Source organism: Sphaerodactylus townsendi, linkage group LG01 (genome assembly GCF_021028975.2).
Source record: "Sphaerodactylus townsendi isolate TG3544 linkage group LG01, MPM_Stown_v2.3, whole genome shotgun sequence".
Classification (NCBI taxonomy): Eukaryota; Metazoa; Chordata; class Lepidosauria; order Squamata; family Sphaerodactylidae; genus Sphaerodactylus; species Sphaerodactylus townsendi.
The window spans coordinates 62477317-62496779 of record NC_059425.1 but is presented as its reverse complement, the minus strand read 5'-3'; the positions used below and the strand labels follow the sequence as shown (position 1 = coordinate 62496779).

General features: G+C 46.1%; 1 protein-coding gene across 3 annotated transcripts in view; it reads left to right on the top strand.

The window, feature by feature from the left end:
• SUSD4 (sushi domain containing 4) overlaps positions 1-1974 on the top strand; it is a 120798-nt gene extending 118824 nt beyond the window's left edge. For all 3 annotated transcript variants that reach the window (XM_048503545.1, XM_048503630.1, XM_048503721.1), the window contains one exon: positions 1428-1974. In XM_048503545.1, coding sequence (XP_048359502.1) covers positions 1428-1456 — 29 coding nt within the window. In that variant the 3' untranslated portion in view covers positions 1457-1974. The remainder of the gene's footprint in view (positions 1-1427) is intronic.
• Positions 1975-19463: the final 17489 nt, after the last annotated feature.

Here is a 19463-nt window from a genome sequence, read left to right as displayed (position 1 = left end):
TCCCTCTCCACAAAGGATATGGCTTTGCTGACCAGAAAGTGTTAACAGAGTCACTGGACCACAGTCTCTGGTGCTCCTGTTCATAGTGACATCCTTCAGGTTCAAACATGCTACTGAACAGGATCCTTTCTAATACTGGTTTTTGTCTTCTGAAGCACAAGACCTGCAATGCTGCTCAAGGTCTAGCTATGGCTCATCCCAGTTGGGGCAACCTTTCTTCTTGGTGCAAAAAACACCTTGTGGTGAATCAACAACACTTACAATCAACCATATTTAATTAACCAGTGTTACATTTGTCGTGAAGGAAACAATAGAGCATTTCCTTCAAGTCTCCTTGGCTCATTTCAGGGAATCACACATTTGTTAAAATATGTAGAAGATCCAGGTTGCATACTGTGCCTGGAGGATGAAGGCAGCTATGGTATGCCACATTTTTTCAGCCTATTTTTTAAAAAACAGGAACACAGAAACAGAATTACAATAAAATTAAGTGTATCTGCCTAGTTTTCCTTTATTCTATCAAAATGCACATGCGCGCACACTCATACAAACGCCTCACTTATCTTGTGGTCATAACTGATTTTCCCATTCCAGACCTTGAATTTGAGTATATTTTATGCCCATCAGAATCTACCCTATGTATTGTATTAGTAAAAAGAGGAGCAGATGAATCTTGGCATTGCATCTGCTCCGTCATTAGTAGATGTGAGAAAAGGGAAACTAACTGCCTTAATTAACCCTGACTAGATTCTGCAGCTACACTTTGATATGGAAAAAGGGATATAAAATACACACTCTATATCAGGCTAGTTCTAAAATTTTCAACTAAATGGGTTAAACTGAAACCATAACCAACTGGTTGTCAGCTCCCCGTTTACAGTGAGATCAGATTGACATGATCAGCTACCCTAAAGGTGGAACAATCTAACCAATGTTAAGTCTTGGAAATGTGTATGTAGAGCAAAAACAAGAGCAGCAAGTTGACTTGTATAATCCAGCCATTGTTTGGCTTCTCACCTTAACATCCTTAAATATTTGATTTACTAAATGCCTACTGCTTTCAGTGTGCTTTCATGACCCAAAATTTTCCTTGAATGTGTGGAAGACTTTAAGTTCATGAGGGACCCCAAGTGCACTGGTGAACATTGATTGAGCATAATATGGGATAGTCAGAGCATTACTCGAAGGCACTGCCAGCTATAAGGTGCTTTTATCAGACTGATTTGTATGAAGCGCCTGCTCCATGATAACCCAGGTTACTACACAGTGGAAAAAAGGATGGCCTGAGTTCCATGTACACTTAAGTGCCTTATCCTGTTGGCCACAATGGCCCAGTTAATAGTATGTTATAGTTAACTACAATTTCAGGTCCTCCCTTCAGAGAATTCACAATTAAAACCCAATTAACTCTTTCTTTTATTTTCTAGAAATCCCATTGATGGATGAAGACCTTTAATCTGCACAAATCTTGCTCATTATTTGCTCATGCCTTGGGGGGAGGGGAGAAAGAATCATGCACATATGTATACATACTTATATATCTATATAAATCTCTATATAAAGACTGCTTAAAAATTGGGTGGGGAAGGGCATTTTTTCTTTTTATAAATCTTCCACATGATAACGTCACCAGATTTTGTGTGCACATCTTAATCAACTTTGGGGGTTGAGAGCATCAGCTATTCAACAGCAGCTTTACAAAATGAATCCTGAGGATTTGATGAGACTAGTCACGACAAAAGAACTGTAGATTCATGGAATAGTGACGAGTGTGTATCTGCATCGCAGGAAGTCTTAACAGCTCTTTAGAAACAACCAGTGAGAGTAATTTGTGGTACAGGTACAAACTGCCTAAAGAAAACATGTCAGTTTATGTAAATTTTGCTTTATCAAAGCTGCTTCATATTTATGATGGACTACAATTTAAAAGGAATCCTAACTTATTCAGAAAAAAATAAAAGTGTTGAAATTAAATGAGAGGGGTTTTTTTTAGTATTCTGCATCAACCAAGCCTTTGGAGATGTTTCCAGACAACAGCAGTGATCTAAGATTTCCTCCTTGCCACTGTGTCAAATGGGGCTTCCGAATGGGAGATGTTCCCCACCTTTCATCATTACTGTAACCAACCATTCCTTGTTTACAGGGGAAGCTCATAGTGGTGCCTCTTAAGAAAGTGGCTGCAACAAACAAGAATCTAAAGCCAAGGAGAAATTTTATTATGTCAAACAAACCATAAAAGTGAAGTGGTAGCTCCTATCACAATATAAAGAATTTTAAAGTTGACATTTTAAGGAATTTTGGGGTAAACTATAAATACATGTTATTTGTGCATTTGACATGGTCATTTTATGAATGTCACCAAATTATAGGAGAAAATGGTGAGATTACCCTCAATCAAATCCTGAGATCATTCCAGGCCTATATTCACTGTATTCAATATTGTGTCCCATTCAGAATATGGAAGGAGCCGTTGTTTGGACCAACTTGATGTAATAAAAGACAATGGCTCATTCCGCATATGCAGAATAATGCACTTTCAAACTGCTTTCAGTGCTCTTTGAAGCTGTGCGGAATAGCAAAATCCACTTGCAAACAGTTGTGAAAGTGGTTTGAAAACGCATTATTTTGCGTGTGCGGAAGGGGCCTGAGTTTCTGAAGCTGCACTCCACTTGTGCAGTTGAAGTTGGTAAATCTGGTGTTTATGTGAAGGGTTTTCTATATGGTTGTGCTGATTTCAATGACATGAAAAATCTCTTCCAGTCCCATAGTCAGAGTCATACAGAAGAGGATTGTAGCATAATCCTGAACATACTTCTTAAGAAGTAAATTCCACTGAATTCAATGGGGCTTACTCCCTAGGAAGTGTGCTCAAGATTTCCACCATAAAAAGGGGGACTATTTTTTGAATGAAGCTCTTGTCCAGATATTCTGGTGCTCATGCTATTGTCATGTTACACACACATTCTTAAAAAAAAATATTTGTTTTCCTCCCACTCATCTCACAGTATATCTGAGAGAGACTGCTGAGAGGTGAGCAATACTAAAGACATTTCACGTATTAGTATAAGCCCCCTGGCACAACACTTGAATGCTTTACATCATTGCTTCATGGGCCAGTTGTAAACTACACTGATGCACATTGTAATGTTGGAGTAAATGCAGCTGGATTGTTTGCAAGTATGAAAGCGTGGGTTTTTTAAGAGAAGAAAAGAATTACCATCTCTGCTACCAACTACATTTCTTCAAATGTATGCATGATTTTCCCCCTAGAATATTGCACTTACAATTGCTCTTGAAGTCTCTAATCCACTATTTATTCTCAGTCTAAGCTTTCTGTATGTAAACACCCACCCACATTGAAAAGATTATCCTTGCTTCAGAGAGCCCTCAGTGAATTATGCAGTAATATAACAAATTAATACTACAGACACATAAAAGATAAGAGTATGTAGGTGACATTGGAGCACTTATGCTCATATTATCTTTGTTTTAAGGGTACATAATGCTGACAATAAGCATCTCCAAAGACTCAGAAATTTACTGACAATTCATGGTTGTTTAGGCTAATTACACTTGTCTGCAACTAACTTCTGTTTCACAGCTTGGCACTAAACCTATACAGCTGTACCAGGATAGTTGTAGCATTATTGAATAGTAACAGTGTGCTTTCTATCTGGATTTGTTTCAAACAGTTCCATTTCAAATGTTTCAATTATGTCTATGAGTTCTGAAGACAAATAGCTCTCTCCAGTGTCCATTATATACGCTTTTTCTTGAGCATTGCTCCCAGTAGGGCTTCTTTAGCTGCCTGTCTCAGTTTCTGTTTGACCAGCTCATGCTGTATAACTGAAATTAGCTTTCATGTGGTCTCACATGAACTCAAGGAGGAGTTCTGCATTAAAGTTCTAAGTTCTGTGACCATAAAAATACAAATTGGATGTTGTTTAGAAATTCATGCCAGTTTTATTGCCCTTCATTTGCAAGGTTCATATAGATATAAGATTCTGCAGGGGGCGGGGGTTGGTTCATGGAGTTTTTGTTGAGATTTGGACCATGATAAAGAAGGTAGTCTAGGATTCATAAAATATGACATAAGGATAGAATGTAGAGATAGAAGGTCAGAGGCATCAGGTCACAGTGGAAGCTTCTGGAATACTGAAGAGTGAAGAGATCTGCTCAAGGACTACTAAATATATGTCAGAAATTCATACATTTTCAGTTTTTTCTTGTAAAAGTTGATAGAAAACCAGATAAATTCAAAATATGTGTCAGGACTATATGACCTCAGGTTGCAGAGTTTCAATGCTCACTTCTACTTCAGAAGAAGCCTTGTGCAAACAGAAAACTAACCAGGACAGAATATTCATCATTGATATTCTATTATTATTTTATGTGAGGCAACCTTTATATTTATAATTCCTTACTTCCTGTCAGGATAGACAATGACCTGTGCACTATAGGCTAGCTATAGTACTACTAGAAAGACTTACTATAATATGATTATTCTCAATTTTTTCCCTTCACTGTGCACTAACCATTAGATTTCCCAGTTTTCAATATCATCACAGTTATGAAGAGTCTTATTTCCATTGTCTTAACCCTATCAAAAGAAATATGATTAGGCTTTTAAAAATGGCTACAGAGTTATAGGAAGTTCATCTGAAACTATTTTGTGCCTGAATAAAGTTATTGGCCTTGTATCAGACTGTAGTCTAAGAAAACCTTTGAGAATGTTTTTCCAGATAAATTATTCCTACTAAGTAACTTGCTGGTCAATGTATTGTTGAAAGCTTTCATGGCTGCAATCAACAGGCTGTTGTTCATTTTTACAGAGCACAGCCTAGAAAACTCTCAACAGCCAGCTAAGGTGCTGGTCCTTATTATAACCAAGTAGAGTTTGCATATAGTAGCTTATTTGAATCGTATCAATGCACTAATCCGTTAATGCTGCAGACTTCTAACTTCACCCTCATGCTTTTTCTTGGAGTCCTGTCTTGAAGGAAATGCATTTTAGGAATCATTTTGGAATGCAGTAGGAGAGAGGAGGTGGGAAAGTCCTATCCCCTTGATGGAAATTCTGTTATCACAGATTAATGGCAAAATCCAAACTCTTGGACTGTTTTAAATAATACTTTGTCCATTAACTTGTAAAAATACTGCTAAATTGCCAGCTTAATAGTGAGATACATGAAGTTATAACTTATATATCATCATCTGTCAGAATACATTTTGTAATCCCTCAGTGTTGCCCACCTTGAATAAGTATAAACGGCTTTCTGGCAACCTAGAGGAAACCCTGCATCCAAATATATAAGTACACTTTGCTTAAGTGTAACATACCTACTACTTTCTTATTATTGTCTCTGAAAGATGCTTCCATTTTTGTCTGTTCTTTGATGTGTGTGTTTCCAGAAAGGCAGTATTGCAACATTCTGATTTTTTTTCCTAATTTGATGACACTATTGTATTTTACCATATCTATTATTCTTTCTGTAAGGAGGTCAGTCATCATTGTCTGTCAAAGAAAGGTGTCTTTGATGGGCATGCTATCCAGTAATCTGTGGGACATATGCATGTAGCCTTTACAGGGAACATGAAAGTGGTTTCAGATGTGATTTCCTAGGTGATATCCGTCTCTTCCAAAAACTTCCAACTCAGATGAGAGAGGCCTGTTCACTGACTGAACATCTAAACAGAAATGACTAATAGTGTTTCTTCTGCCGTGCAAACCTATTAACGTGATCATCTTTCTTTAGTGTTACTTTCCTCTCAATTTCAAATCTGACTTTCATGGAAACAGCTCGGTGATAACTGGATGCATTTGTCTCCATCTGGTGCTGAATAACTGAAAGCACATGCCATATGCTTGAGAAATTCTTTTGTGCAACTAAGAAGCCTTTTGATGCTGTTTTCCATGTTGGGAGTGCTTTCGTAAATCATCCCCAAGCTGAGACTGTTTATACTTGAGATTCCATGCACTGCCCAGCTGCTTAGATCTCAGCTGAATCTCAAAGCCATTTTAATCAACAATCTTATGAAGATGGTCTAGAGAGAGCAGATACTATTTTTCAGAATGTGATATAGTCAAGAATAAATTCTGTCTTCATCATTCTGCATCAGTCTGTTCTAAGCTTCCAAATTTCACATTCATTCTCAGATTTTGAAGTTCTGAATTAATTGGTCTAGAAGTGGAGCCGTTGCATTAGGAATTGGCCATTCTTCTATCTTTTTGAATTTTCCCAGACATGTACAGAAGGCTGTGCATATGCAACCTACCAGTTTTCATTTCATTTCATTTAGATGTAGACCCCCCATTAATGATGTGCACATGCATACTGAGAAACAAAAAAAGCAGAAGAGCAATTGTAATATAATTGCATGACCCATTTGCACCAATCCACTGGTGCATAACAGTAACATCTCAGGAATGAACTGTGATACAATCATACATACAATCATCTCAAGGTTGCCCTTTTAAAAAGTGCTTTATCAAAGCACTATATGTTTACCATGAGAGGTGAGAAATGGATTGAAAGATGCAGTTTCTGAACTATCAGAAAAATGAAGCAGAAGAAATCTCCCTACCATTTTTTTTAATTTATACTGCTTTTTCACCCAAATACAGTCTTTATTCCAAAAGTTGGCAAACAGCTGTAGGGGGGGTGGCGACAGTGAGCCTTCCTTGCCCATCTCATCCATATTCCTTCCTTCCTTCCTTCCTTCCTTCCTTCCTTCCTTCCTTCCTTCCTTCCTTCCTTCCTTCCTTCCTTCCTTCCTTCCTTCCTTCCTTCCTTCCTTCCTTCCTTCCTTCCTTCCTTCCTTCCTTCCTTCCTTCCTTCCTTCCTTCCTTCCTTCCTTCCTTCCTTCCTTCCTTCCTTCCTTCCTTCCTTCCTTCCTTCCTTCCTTCCCTTGGCTTTCCCTGAGGGTCTCCCCCATTCCTTCTCCCAGTTGACACATGCTCCTTCTCCTCCTCCTCAGTCTTCCACCACCATTTACCTCTTTCCAACTCCTTCACACCCCACCCCCTCTTCAGCTTCCATTTCCCTTTTATCCCTTCCTACCCTTTCCCTCATATGCGAGGCTGCATCCCCTCCTATCTGATACAACTTCCATGCTCACATATGTATCTTTTGACCAATCTAGTAGTCATTCCTATGCACATTAAGCCACAAGGGTATTGTATAGTGTAAAGTACACCCTTGAAATTACAATGTACAAATTATCCTGTACAATAGCTCTTGGTTTGAGATGAATCATAAAATATCTTGGTTTTTAAAAATAGGCAACAAATGACAATTTCCACAAATAAAATCCCCCATGTTTTTATATAATTTTGATTCACCCAATGGAGTGAATTATCTAATGTTGATTCACCTCAACGCTTACTTTGATGGACACTTTCCTTTGCTGGGGCCAGCTGGCCCCTACCCTCTCCCATTCTCCCAGGCTATTGGATGGCCAAAGTGGAGCAGTGGTGGCAGAGACAGCGAGCTCTTGGGTAAGGTTAAGAGGAAAAAGGGGAGAGGGATAGCAGATGGAGAGCAGCTTCCCTTTGGCCTCCAGGAAGTACATAGGAAAGAGAAGGCCCCCTCACCTTTTAGCAGGGGTTTACAATCTTTACAATCAAAAGAGTCATTTTTGCCCCCAAGCAAAGAAAAAAGATGTCTGGAGCTGCAAAATATATTTGAGTCTTATAATGAAGATAATACAGCCTATTTTGTCTAAATTAGCCTATCAGCGGGCCTTTCCCCACTTACCGTTTGCTGCGCGCTACTCTCCCCAAATAGTAGCGCTCCCCACAAGTCCAGGCAGCGACAACGCAACTGCCCCGACTCTGACACTCTCACGTCCCCTCAGCGCGTGTCATTTCTGGCGCTGAAGAAACGGCACCTTCTGACCGCGTGGCAGTGGGGAACACGACCCCGCGGCAGAAACCACTCACGCTGAGAGTAGCGCGCCACAAACGGTAAGTGGGGAAAGGCCCAACATTACTATTAGGTGTAATTGAGCATTAATGAATATGATTTACCACATGTGGCTATACTTTTCAGAGGACTACTTATGATTATTTGGTACTTTAACTTTGCATTCCATTACAATATTACCATGTTTTGTTACATCTACGAATGGCCTGTTGGCCATAATAATTACAGATTGACTCTTATTATCATCAACATATATTGATTTAAAAGGGAATTAAACAATTTCATGGAGAGGTATGCTATTAACAATGTCAGCTGAACAGAGCCTCCAGGTTCAGAGGCAGTATATCTCTGATCTTCAACTACCAGAGAAATGCTGCAAGGGAAGGCTGTTTCTTTTAACCTCACAAATGTGGAGTTCCTAGCTGTAGATGGATCTTGACCTGAGCCAATAAAGCTTTTCTTACATATTGGCAACCCCATTTCCTTACATGCCTTGAAAAGGACAGGGAAAAAAGTGACAAACGCCATACCAAAGGATAACTACTTTTGTGCTATCCTCAAGCCCCAGTCCCTTTTATATCTCAAGTTAGACCTGCCCTGTAGGGAGGGTTTGGTGGCTGTGGCCCCCAAGGAAAGTGGAGGAACCCTGACCAAAGGCATTGACTTGGCACCTTCTTCTTCCCTGGCACTTCTGCTCGACTTGCAGAGCACAAGCATGCAGTCATTGATTGTAGTCTTGCCCACGAGGCCCCAAGGAAGAGACGAGACGCAGAGATTTCATCTGGTGGAGAGAGCCAGTAGCAGGAAGCGCGGGATCCCGTGATCCTGGCAACTCTGCCGTGTGCTCACCCCTCGCACCTTTTATTAGGGTTTCACCGGGGGCGTGTAAAGGGGTCGGGCAGGCGGGAGAGCGGGAGGGCGGGAGAGCGGGAGATCATCATGTGATGCATGATCTCATCCGGCTGCTATGTGCAGGAGGAAGCATCAGCGTCTGGGTCCTAATCACTCACCTGAGGGCAAGAGCCCTTTTGTCCCTTTGTATGGGACACCTGGTGACCCTTGAGTCAGGCAGTTCATGACCCGTGGCACTCACGGGGGGGAGGGGCGGGGGGGTTGGGGGAGCATATAAGCCCAGAAGGCAGCATTAAGCCGGACACCGGCATTCCAAGCTCTTTCTACTGGGTTCTGCTGGGTTAGCGGGCTCACCCCTACATCTCCCCGTTTCTAACGTTTTTTTAGGAAGGAAGCGAGAATCCAGTTGGGGCAATTTAGGGGATGCCTTGCCTCCCCAAGAACTTCGCTCAAAGCTGGCTGAGTTTTTTGTGCAACATGAGGACCTGAGATTGCGGCGTGAGGGGAAAGTCAAAGGGTTCACTTACAAGCGTTACAGGCAAGGCAGATACACATTGAACAAAGGCAAGATCCGACAACGAGGCATATGTGAGTTAAACCAATGAAGAATTGTACAACAGTGCTTAACCATCCCCTGGCAGCCAACTCCAAAGGGCTGGCCACCAGTGAAAGGGCAACACATCATATTTCAGACTAGATACAACATCTTGCAACTCTGCACTTTCATATGAATCAAATGGGAGTTATCAGAGATTAAAACAACACATATTATGTACATTTTCACAACCTTGGTGTTGATGCACGGTAACAGCAAGTAATCAATAAGCGGCCACGATTATCTAAAATTAAGCGTGACGAAGTTCCTGTTGCTTTCGGAGGCCAGGGCATCCAGAGCAGTGGAGGTGGAATTAATGGACCCATGGGAGCACAGGCCAGCCCGGCCAATAGTCTTGGCGGTGTGGAGGTCGCGAGTCCTGGGACTCCCACCCAGGGAGGTTGCAAGGGAAACATACTCGGCTTTGGAGAGAAACAACGGCGTCGCTCCGGCAGGAAGGGCGAGGGGAAGAGTGGAGGCGGCGACTGGCGTTTGGGCTCCCAGGGCAAGAGCCTGAGGCAGGGCGATGGTGGAAGAGCGGACTAAGGCAACTCGAGAGTCAGCCGGCGGAGAGGCTGAGCCCGGGGATGGATTAGAAGGTTCTCTCCCCGCAAGTCCAGAACCAAACTTTAGGGAGAAGGATGTTCCCCATACTATGGGGGGGAATGTCCTCTACATGTGTGCAGTTCCAGTTGGCCGAGGCTACGAGGTGTTGAGCTGAGGTCTCGAGGGCGGCTTCTTGTCCCGCCACATCAGCAATGCGGGCGCAAGTGTTGGACTCGTGGTTGGCGACAGTTTGGGTGATGAGAGAGAGAGCGCCAGCGGGGAGGGTTTGAACAACGGGTCCCCAGTCGGCGCTCATGGAGTACCTGATAGACGAGGCATTCATGAAGGGGCTCGGGCCAGACTCCTCCATGAAGTCCCCACGGGCTTTGCAGACGGGAAGCAGGCAGGAGCTTAGCAAACTTCCCACCCCCAAATACTGGCCCAGGCAGAAGGATGAGACGTTGGCAGCGGCAGCAAACCACTCCCAGATGTTGGCTTGATTGAGCTCCAAGAGGGGGTGACCGAGTGTTACCGGCAGGGGGCAGTAAAGCAGGCAGATGATGGTGACTGCGGAGTTCGCAGTGATAATCGCAAAGATGGCAGCACAGAGATCCTTGGGTGTCTCGGGGCAGCCTCGCTGTTGCAGCAGCTCCCAAGCTCGGCTGAGTGCGTTGCTTTTAGGCGTCCCCACAGGTCATCCGGGTCCCGCCTGGACCACATTCTGGCGCTGGCGGCTGGTTCACGTCGAGGCCATGAGAACCAGGGTCTTCCAGGAGATCAGCTCCATCTCTGGGATTGGGTTGGTTTCCTTCTGGTGCCATTCCCATGGGTTGGCTTGGACATGGCCCGAGACTGGGAATCCACTGAGGGACCTGTAGGGAGAAAGTTGAAGCATACCCCCCCCTTCCCCAGAGTTATGAGGGGGGCCGGGCCCTTAAGCTTAGTGCTTGGCTGGTAGTGGTAGTGGACCTGTAGAGTGTGTGGGAGAGGCTCTGATTGCCAGGTGCCTCTCCATGGGGAGGAGCAAGAGATTTAACTTTAAGCGAGTACTGTTGATGTAGTCAGCTGGATGAGATGCGACCAAAGGGGCCACCCACACCTATTCCCCTTTCTTTAATTTATTTGGGCGTTGGATGGGAGAGCAGAAGGGCCAGGCAACTCCTATGGGGAGTTGGCTTCAAAGCGATCATCAAAATCGCGTCGAAGAAAGGCGAAGGTCCGAGGCCTCCACCGAGGCGAGTAGACCGTAAAGAAATTGTCGGTATGCATACTTAATTCGCCCAGGAAAAAAAGGAGGACCTTGGGGGTAGCGTACTCAAAGAAGGGATGCATCAGGAAAGCCAGGACAATGAAAAAACCTACACGCGGGGGGGTTGGTCTTTGGGACAAAGTACTGGGGGAAGTTCCATCTTAGGGTGAATGTACTTACCGTAACCACAAGGGTTAAAGCAAACATGGCGCCTAGAAATTGGGATCGCTCCTGAGTATCTTGGGGAAATGCCACCCACCGAAACCACTCCTTAAGGGGCGGTTTCAGCTAAGCGCCTGGCCTCAGACATGGTACTGATAAAGTTGCCATGCATTGGGCAGCCATAACCCAAACAGGTTTGTGAGTAGGGGCATGATGGCAGCAGCCCCTTTTTAAACTGGGGCCTGTCCTGGCAGTGCTGCAGTACCAGGACGGGCCCAGATTTTAATTCAGGGAGGGCCAGTCAGCCAATTGGCCCTCCCGCCTTCGTTGGTTGAAAAATAAGAAAGGGAAGAAAGAAGAGAGGAGGGAGCCTCTGAGCAGGAGTTTTTGAGGCTGAGATGGGGAACACAGTCGGGATTGGGAGACGGAGATCTCAATGTGATTGGCTGCTATCTGTTCTTCTTCTGGGCAGCGGTCATCGCTTCATTCCAACGGCGGTCTTGGTGATCCATGGGGGTGGGGAAGCGGTGGGAGTGGGCCTACCCATCCCAGATTAAGGTTGTCTTGACCTGGCTCATCAAATCCCTTCCCCACACAAGTTAGCGGCGTGGGATGTCCAAGATGATGGAGGCGGACTGTGAGCTGGCGCTCAAGTCCCGAGCGCTGCTTGTTGGAACCCAGTGGCCGGCCCGGATGCTTCGTCTCGCGGTCTGCTTTCCCCCCACCTCCCAGATGTCTTCGAGGCAAGCCTCTGTTGGCCACTGATCCAGGCCACTTTCGGCTGCTCTGATGGCCAGTTACGATACGGCGCCCGGTGTCCACAAGTCCCTTGAACAGAGCACCCTTCTATGGTGAGCTCCAGAATGCGGCGGAGCTAGCCCGATGGGGCGTCTCCACGGCTGCTGCGGTGGTGCCCGGCCTGCGCCTCAACTGACTACTAGAGGCTTCGTGGCCTTTTATTGGCTCGGCAGCCAGGCAGCAGCGTGGGGCAGGAGGATCAGCTGTGCACAGCTGAGGTCCCGCTGGGCAATTCCCTGCGGGATGTTTGCCCACACCTGAATGTGAATGGCTCCCTGGTGTGTGGAGTCAATGACCCCCGGAACGACAAACAACCCCTGCTCAGCGGCGGAGGCTTTGGGCAAGACTAACCTGATGGCCTCGAGAGGGGAATGGGATAAGCTGTACTGGAGTGAAGCAACGAGGAAGGATCTCATGGGAGGGGGGAACTTGGAGGAGAGAGAGGTTGGGTGCAGGTAGGAGAGAGATGCCACTTGGGGAAGGAGGTGTAGTTTGAAGGCTGGGCCTCGGTTCCTGGGATGCGATTCAGTATTGACCTCCTCCCCTTGGTCCTGGGCTGGGAGAGAGGCCGGGGTAAGAGTTTCCCGATGGGCACTCACTTCTCCAGTGAAAACCCTCTACGACACTGGGGCATCTGGTCTCTGGAAGTTTTCCCGGGGGGGGCCTTCGCCTCCGGGGGGAGGACCCACCTCCTCTCATCAGGGTTGTAAGCCCCCACCAGGCAGCCTACAGTCCCACTCCAGAAGTGTCCCGCTTGCCGCCAGTTGAAGCACCTTGTCTTGGGAGGAGCTGTCCCGAGAGGGCGGTGGAAAGTGGCGGACTTCAGGAGGAGCTGGCCTGGTGGGCGGAAGATCCAATATCCTGGCAAGCCTTAAGCATATCTGCTTAGGGTTCTTCCCTAAGCCCGTGATCGCCCTGGGCGCACCGGCGAGAGGCGTTTTCGCTTCAGCAGCAAAGAGCGCATGAGGCTACGTGCATAGCAGGCTCACGTCGTTAATGTCGACCACCTGTCTCTGCAGAGAGCCTCCTGAAGCCTGTTCAGGAATTCAACATAAGAGCTCCTGAAGGCTTCTGCTCCGGGACGTTGGAGAAGCTTTGGGTTGGCTGTCCGGCATAGCAGGCACTCTCAAACAAGAAACGCCTTGAAGAAGCGCAGTCGGAGAAGCGACAGCTTAAGGAATTGGCCTCTGGCAGAGCGAGCGATCTGCGCATTGGAAAAGGGCAGAAGCAACCTTCGCCATGGCCATAGAGCTCTGTAGCGGCAGTATAGGCACCGCCAGAGATTGCTCCCCTGCTTATGCATTGTTGGCGGTACTTCGCTCTCCCAGAACAACTTTATTGCTTGGCGGGGTTCAAGAAAGGTATGTGGAAAGTGGTTTCCAGTCCTCGGAGAACCATTATGTGATTCCGCATAACTGCCTCCAACATGCCTCTCACATAGGGGGCTCAAGGTGATTCCGACGTCCCGATATGGCCTTGCGGAGCTCAGTGAAAACGTTATAACCTATGGGGCGATACTTTCGACAACTTCAAGCTGGATGACACCATCACTCCCCAGTGGTCGGTGAAATGGGCGGGGAGACACACAGCGGCGAGAAGTGCGGCATCGTCTTCGCTTCCTCCGCCAGATCGTGGTTAATACGGCTCTGCCAGAGTTTTGAAACTTCAGCGCCGATTACCGTGGCATTGGCCGGAGGTGTGGTGGCCGGAAGCGGGAGGGGAAGCGGAGCAGAAAGGCGGAAGGCGAAAGGAAAAGCGGCAAAGGGCACGCGAGAGTCTGGCGGGAGAAGTTTGAAGATGAGGAGAGGAAAGCAGAGTGAAACGGGAGGAGGACGAAGCGTCCTGTTTAGTGGATAGAAAAGAAAATTCCGGAAAAAAAGCTTGAAATTGTAGTGTTGAAAAGATCAAAAGGCGGGAAGATCCATGGCAGAGAAACCATGGACCTGCAGGCTGATGGCAACTATAACATTATCTCCACGTCAGTAGCTCAGCGACATGTCGGCGTCGCATAAGGCTCTCTGTGCAGAAGTGCACCCGATGTTTTCCCAGTCCTTAAAGATTGAATGTCCCCTCTCTGGAACACCATGGACATTGTCTATCAATCTCCTCAACCAATTCGCGCGATGAATCCCTTCTCTTCTACTGGGACTCTGCGGCTTTTTTAGTTAGCGCCTTCAGCTCACTAACGTGCTTGGTCATAAGCCGTTAACTTTGCATAGCTCCCATACTTACCGGTTGAGATTCGATCAGAGCGAGAGAGTGTCCTAGAGCAGCGGGTCGAGGATGCTTGCTCAATCCAGCCGGGCGGATGCGGTACCCGAAAGCGTGGAGTCCGAGGATGCACCGATCTCCTGCCGGGACGGATCGGTGCCGAGAAAGCCCTTTCCCAGGCGGCCGGTAATCAGGGTGGAGGTTCAAGGATTCCCGGGTTCGGCAGCTTGTAGTCTTGCCCACGAGGCCCCAAAAGGAAGAGGCGAGGCAGCGGAGATTTCATCCTGGTGGAGAGAGCCGAAGTAGCAGGAAGCGGCGGGAGTCCCGTGATCCTGGCTTAACTCTGCCGTGTGCGCTGCGCCCTCGCACCTGCTTTATTAAGGAGTTTCACGAGCGTGTAAAGGGGAGTCGGGCAGGCCGGGGGGGGGGGGAGGGCGGGAGAGCGGGAGAACGGGAGATCATCATGTGATGCATGATCTCATCGGGCTGCTACGTGCAGGAGGAAGCATCCGCGTCTGGGTCTAATCCTCACCTGAGGGCAAGAGCCCTTTTGTCCCTTTGTATGGGACACCTGGTGACCGCGAGTCAGGCAGTTCATGACCCGTGACTCACGGGGGAGCGGGGGTTGGGGTTCTGCTGGGTTCGCGGGCTCACCCCTACAATTGATCACCAACAGGACTGACTTGGGTGGTGAACATGTTGAGGAGATGCCATGTCTCTCCTTGGAACCACAATGGGCGTGGAAGAAGAACCACCACCGGCTGTCATGGCTGCAGCCCTCCAGCAACACTGACAAGCAGTTGCTCAGTAGCTACAGCTCTTGGGTTGTTCTTGGCCCCACAGCCTCTGCAAGCAATAGGCCACTGGCCTCCAGGCCAGGCTTCTCTGTCTGGATGGCTGTCTGCTTGGGTAGAAAGACAAAAGAGTCACATGTGACTCTGGACCACCAACCTACAGATCGATCAAGCCCTGAAAGGGAATGAAATCTCCCTCTTCTTTCTCCTCTATCACCTGGGCTTCACTGGCAGAAGAAACAGGAATATTGATTTAATCTTCTCCCCCTCCCCAATGCAGCCTCCCAGTCTATGTGAATCCACATGGGTCCTGTAACACTAGGTATAAACTTTCAGGGGGTCTGCTGGAAGGACAGGAATGTGAGAATGATGCATGACCATCAGCACCTTCTACAAACACACCACTGCCTGCAACCCATTGACTGTACGCGAAAAAGAAGTTGCCTACTGTGATAATACACTTAGGGTAAACTGTTATCATACTAATACAGTCACCATACAGATTACTTTCATTGACTTCTGTAGTATTTTTGAACTTGCACTCATGGGCTGGAAAGAGGACTTCAAAATTACATTCTTTAGGTCTCAGACATATAACATCATTTAAGTCTCCAGATATTATCAGCTGAGTAGCTTCAGAACACCTGCTGTTCATTTATTAGGAAAAAGGAGTAAGCATCTTAGTGAGGACATTACAGCAATATAGCTCTATTAAAGACATCCATTTTGAGAATATCACCCATTCCTATCTCCTTTAATAGCATTTGGAGTTGTAGTGGGCAGTTGCCACTACAAGTGTATTCCAAAATTTGGAGGCACATGCCAATAGTTCCAGGGTCCCACGACTGTCAGATAAGTAACAGATTGTGCAGAGGTCTATTTCTTATGTATAGGTTTTTTTTAAAAGACCAGAGTGGCTCTCTTCTTATTCACCTGGTTTTCATTTGCTTTATAAAACACCCTTGATCTAAGTAATCTTTGATCCATGTAGGCAAACTAGTTGAGGGGGGAGGTCTTGTGCAAGACAACAGAAACTGTTGGTAATAATAGTTCCAATGAACATAGCAACTCACAAAGTGATGTAAGTAAGAAAAACAGGGTCTTTCTCAGAGGATTTCACAAAGAAATCCCATTAGGGTGGGGCTAGGACAGAGGGGAAAATTGGTAAAGGTAATACAGTTACACATACTTGGACTTTCTTTTGGCTGAGAACAAGGACTAAAGAGTTAATTCAAGAAGCTTCACAAAAATATGTAATGAGCTCATGGTTGAGTTGGGATGAGAACCTTGATCTCCCAAATTGGGTTGTTTTGTCAAGTGAAAAGCTGAACCTGTGGGATCCCTGCCAGGCAATGACTGAAAAAAGTCACCTTGAGGTTACATTAATTCTTCCCAGAGCTCTGAGCTGTCAGTAATGATTCCTGGAAAATGTCTGAACTTGAAAGACACACCACTGATATTTCTGTTAGTTAGCTGTTTGGGGTGATATATGAGAAGGGAAGGTGATATCATGCAAGGGAAGGGGGAGGGAGGAGTGGCATGCAAGGGAAGAGGAGTGAGGGAGGGGTGGCATGCAAGGGAGAGGATGGAGGGAAGGGAGGCATGTAAGGGAGGGGAGGGGGAATTGAGCAAAACACTCAGTCCCCTTCCTTACTGCAGCCTTGAAAGGCATGTAGCATTCAGTCGAAAAGAGTCCCCCATAAGCCAAAGGCGGCGGCGGGATGTGTGTGTTGTAGTAGGCTGCTGAGGAAAGGTCTTTTTTTTTGGTTCTTTCTGCTTCTTCAACTGTAGGGCTCAACACAATGGGTGCAGCAAGCAGGGCAATGGCACTGGGTGAAGACAAAAGTAGTATAGTACAGACAGTCCCTCAGCAATGTGGAAAGCCCACATTCTTTGTACATACTAGTGAACCAAATGTGCGCTCAGCTGTCAATCTTTCCATTCAGCCCTGTTTTTCAGCCCCCCTCCTTGGACTGCTTGCTTGCTTATTTGTTTATTTATTTATAATCTCACTTGGACTCAAAGCAGATTATATAGAGTGAGTGGATACAATCAACAGGATGGGATATTGAATAAACAGTACAATAGGATTAAAGCTGTAGAACTAATCAAAAATCTAAAAACAGAACTGAAGCAAAGTGTCTTAACGCATTAAATGACACCAAAATTACATAGTAGTATCCTAGCTTCAATAAGTTCAAAACAGTAGACCAGGGTCCCTAATAACATATGTAAGAAACTTTGTGAATCTTTTACAGTGCTTTCATAAAAACCTCTCTTACCTAATTCAGTTTTGCAAAATTTTCAGAACACCAGGAATATAGGAGCATTCCTGGCCTCATCAGGCTGGCAATTCCATAAGGTGGAGGCCAAAATGGAGGAGGCGGTGATTTGATTTTGCCATTTTCAGGGTGGCATCTGCAGAAGTTTGCGCTCAGATGAACAAAGTTGTCATGGTGGTACATAGGAGGAGGGACAGTCTCACCAATATGAGGGTCCAAAGCCATGAAGGGCTTTATATGTAACAGCCAATACCTTAAAATTGAGCCCAGTAACTGATGGGCAGCTGGTGGACAGAATGTAGAACTGGAGTAATATGAAGTGGGTCCTGGATGAGGCATGGACCTGCTCCAGCACATTTGCTCACCCTGATGGTGTAAGTGGCACCTACGGCAATGGAGAGGGCAAAATCATGGAGGGTGACCACCACACAGCTCTGTGGCTCCCAACCCAGAACAGGCTTCTGCCCCCAGAGCTGCACTAGCATAAAACAGAACACCAGCACAGTTGGGGATGGGCTAGGGGTGGTTCCAGTGATGCAGTCAATAGTAGTTGGCTTCCACCAGACTTTTGGCCCAGGAACATCCCCAGCATAGCCCTCCAACTTACACCATGATAACATGTTGCTTAAATCTATTTTTCCTGTGGAGTTGTTCAGGTGGCAATGGGGGGATTTTTCTCCACTGCTTGGTATGCCACCTGGAGCTCCACTGCAGGCAATGCTGCCCTGCCTTTGTCCTGCCACTGCCCCCAGCTGCGGTGCAGCCCACCCCCCCAAATCTGGTTTGGACTGCCCAACTTGTCCCATATTCTCAGAATGGCACTCCCCTCTCTTGCATGCCATTATTAAAATCCTCATTGGCTTTAGCTTTGTCACGCCATAGATAGGCATGCCATCAGTATTCTATTTTTTCTATTTTTCCTGGTGATAAACCATTGATACGTTCCACTTCTATTGACAGAGAGCAGGTGTTCAGTGCTATGCTGGTAAAAGAGCTTCCTGGAAACTAGATTCCAATTAAAATGAGTTTAATGAGGTTTTGAAGAATTTACATTGACTGCTTTCCTTTTAAAACCTGCTTATCAACTGCGTATCAACAATTATTGTGGTCATGGTACATTGTAGCAACCCATTGTACGAAAACTACACAAAGTAGGTCTGTCAATTATGATACAGTCATGCTCACCTTTGGCTCTGAAGGTACTCACACTGAGTATAGTAGGAGTACAGTAGAGGTTACTGTCAGGTAAATATGTTTGGGGTGCCACAGTTTCCAGGAGGAAATATTATCTACTCACCACTGTATCAGACCTTCAAGCCTTCATATAATATATCATACCATATTTATAGCAGGTTTAAAATTGTTTTCCAAAGCTCTATGTACGGTTACCACAGTGAACTTGAGTATTTATATGTTGTGCAGAAAGCCCTGTGATATCAACTAAAAACAAAGGAAATAGTGCAAAGTCCCAAATTCAGTAAAAATAAAATACAGTTATGAATTTGACCAGTCACATGATGATGAATAGTCAGGGGTCCTTAGCCAAGAGTTTCTCTTTCTGTAACTTCCATACTTGATCCACTGTTCTCTCTCTCTCTCTCTCTCTCTCTCTCTCTTCCTTCTCTTTAGCTATGAGGGGTCATCACCTCTGCTTGGCTCATGGCATATATCTCAGAAGACCATTTGAAAAAACTGGGGCTTCCAGCTCCCACTTTAAAGCAAGCCTGATAGACCCATTCACAGTAATCAGAAATCAAACCCGCAGTAGTGCCACTTGCTCTTGGAGTCAAACAGGGACGTAGGTATAGATTTTTATGGGGGGGTTCGGGGGCATGGCCACGCCCACACCCCCACCCCCCCGGGGGCATGGCCACACCATCCCAAGCCTTACCCTCAGCCTCAGTGCTTATAAAAGCAGCTCTCCGAGGCTGGGGACGGCAGACTTCCCTGCCACGCCCCACACCAGCTGGGCTCCCAGCCAGCAGCCGGCAGTCCCTTCTTCCCTCCCCTCCAGGCAGATGCCTAGCTAGGGAAAATCTGAGTTTTGTG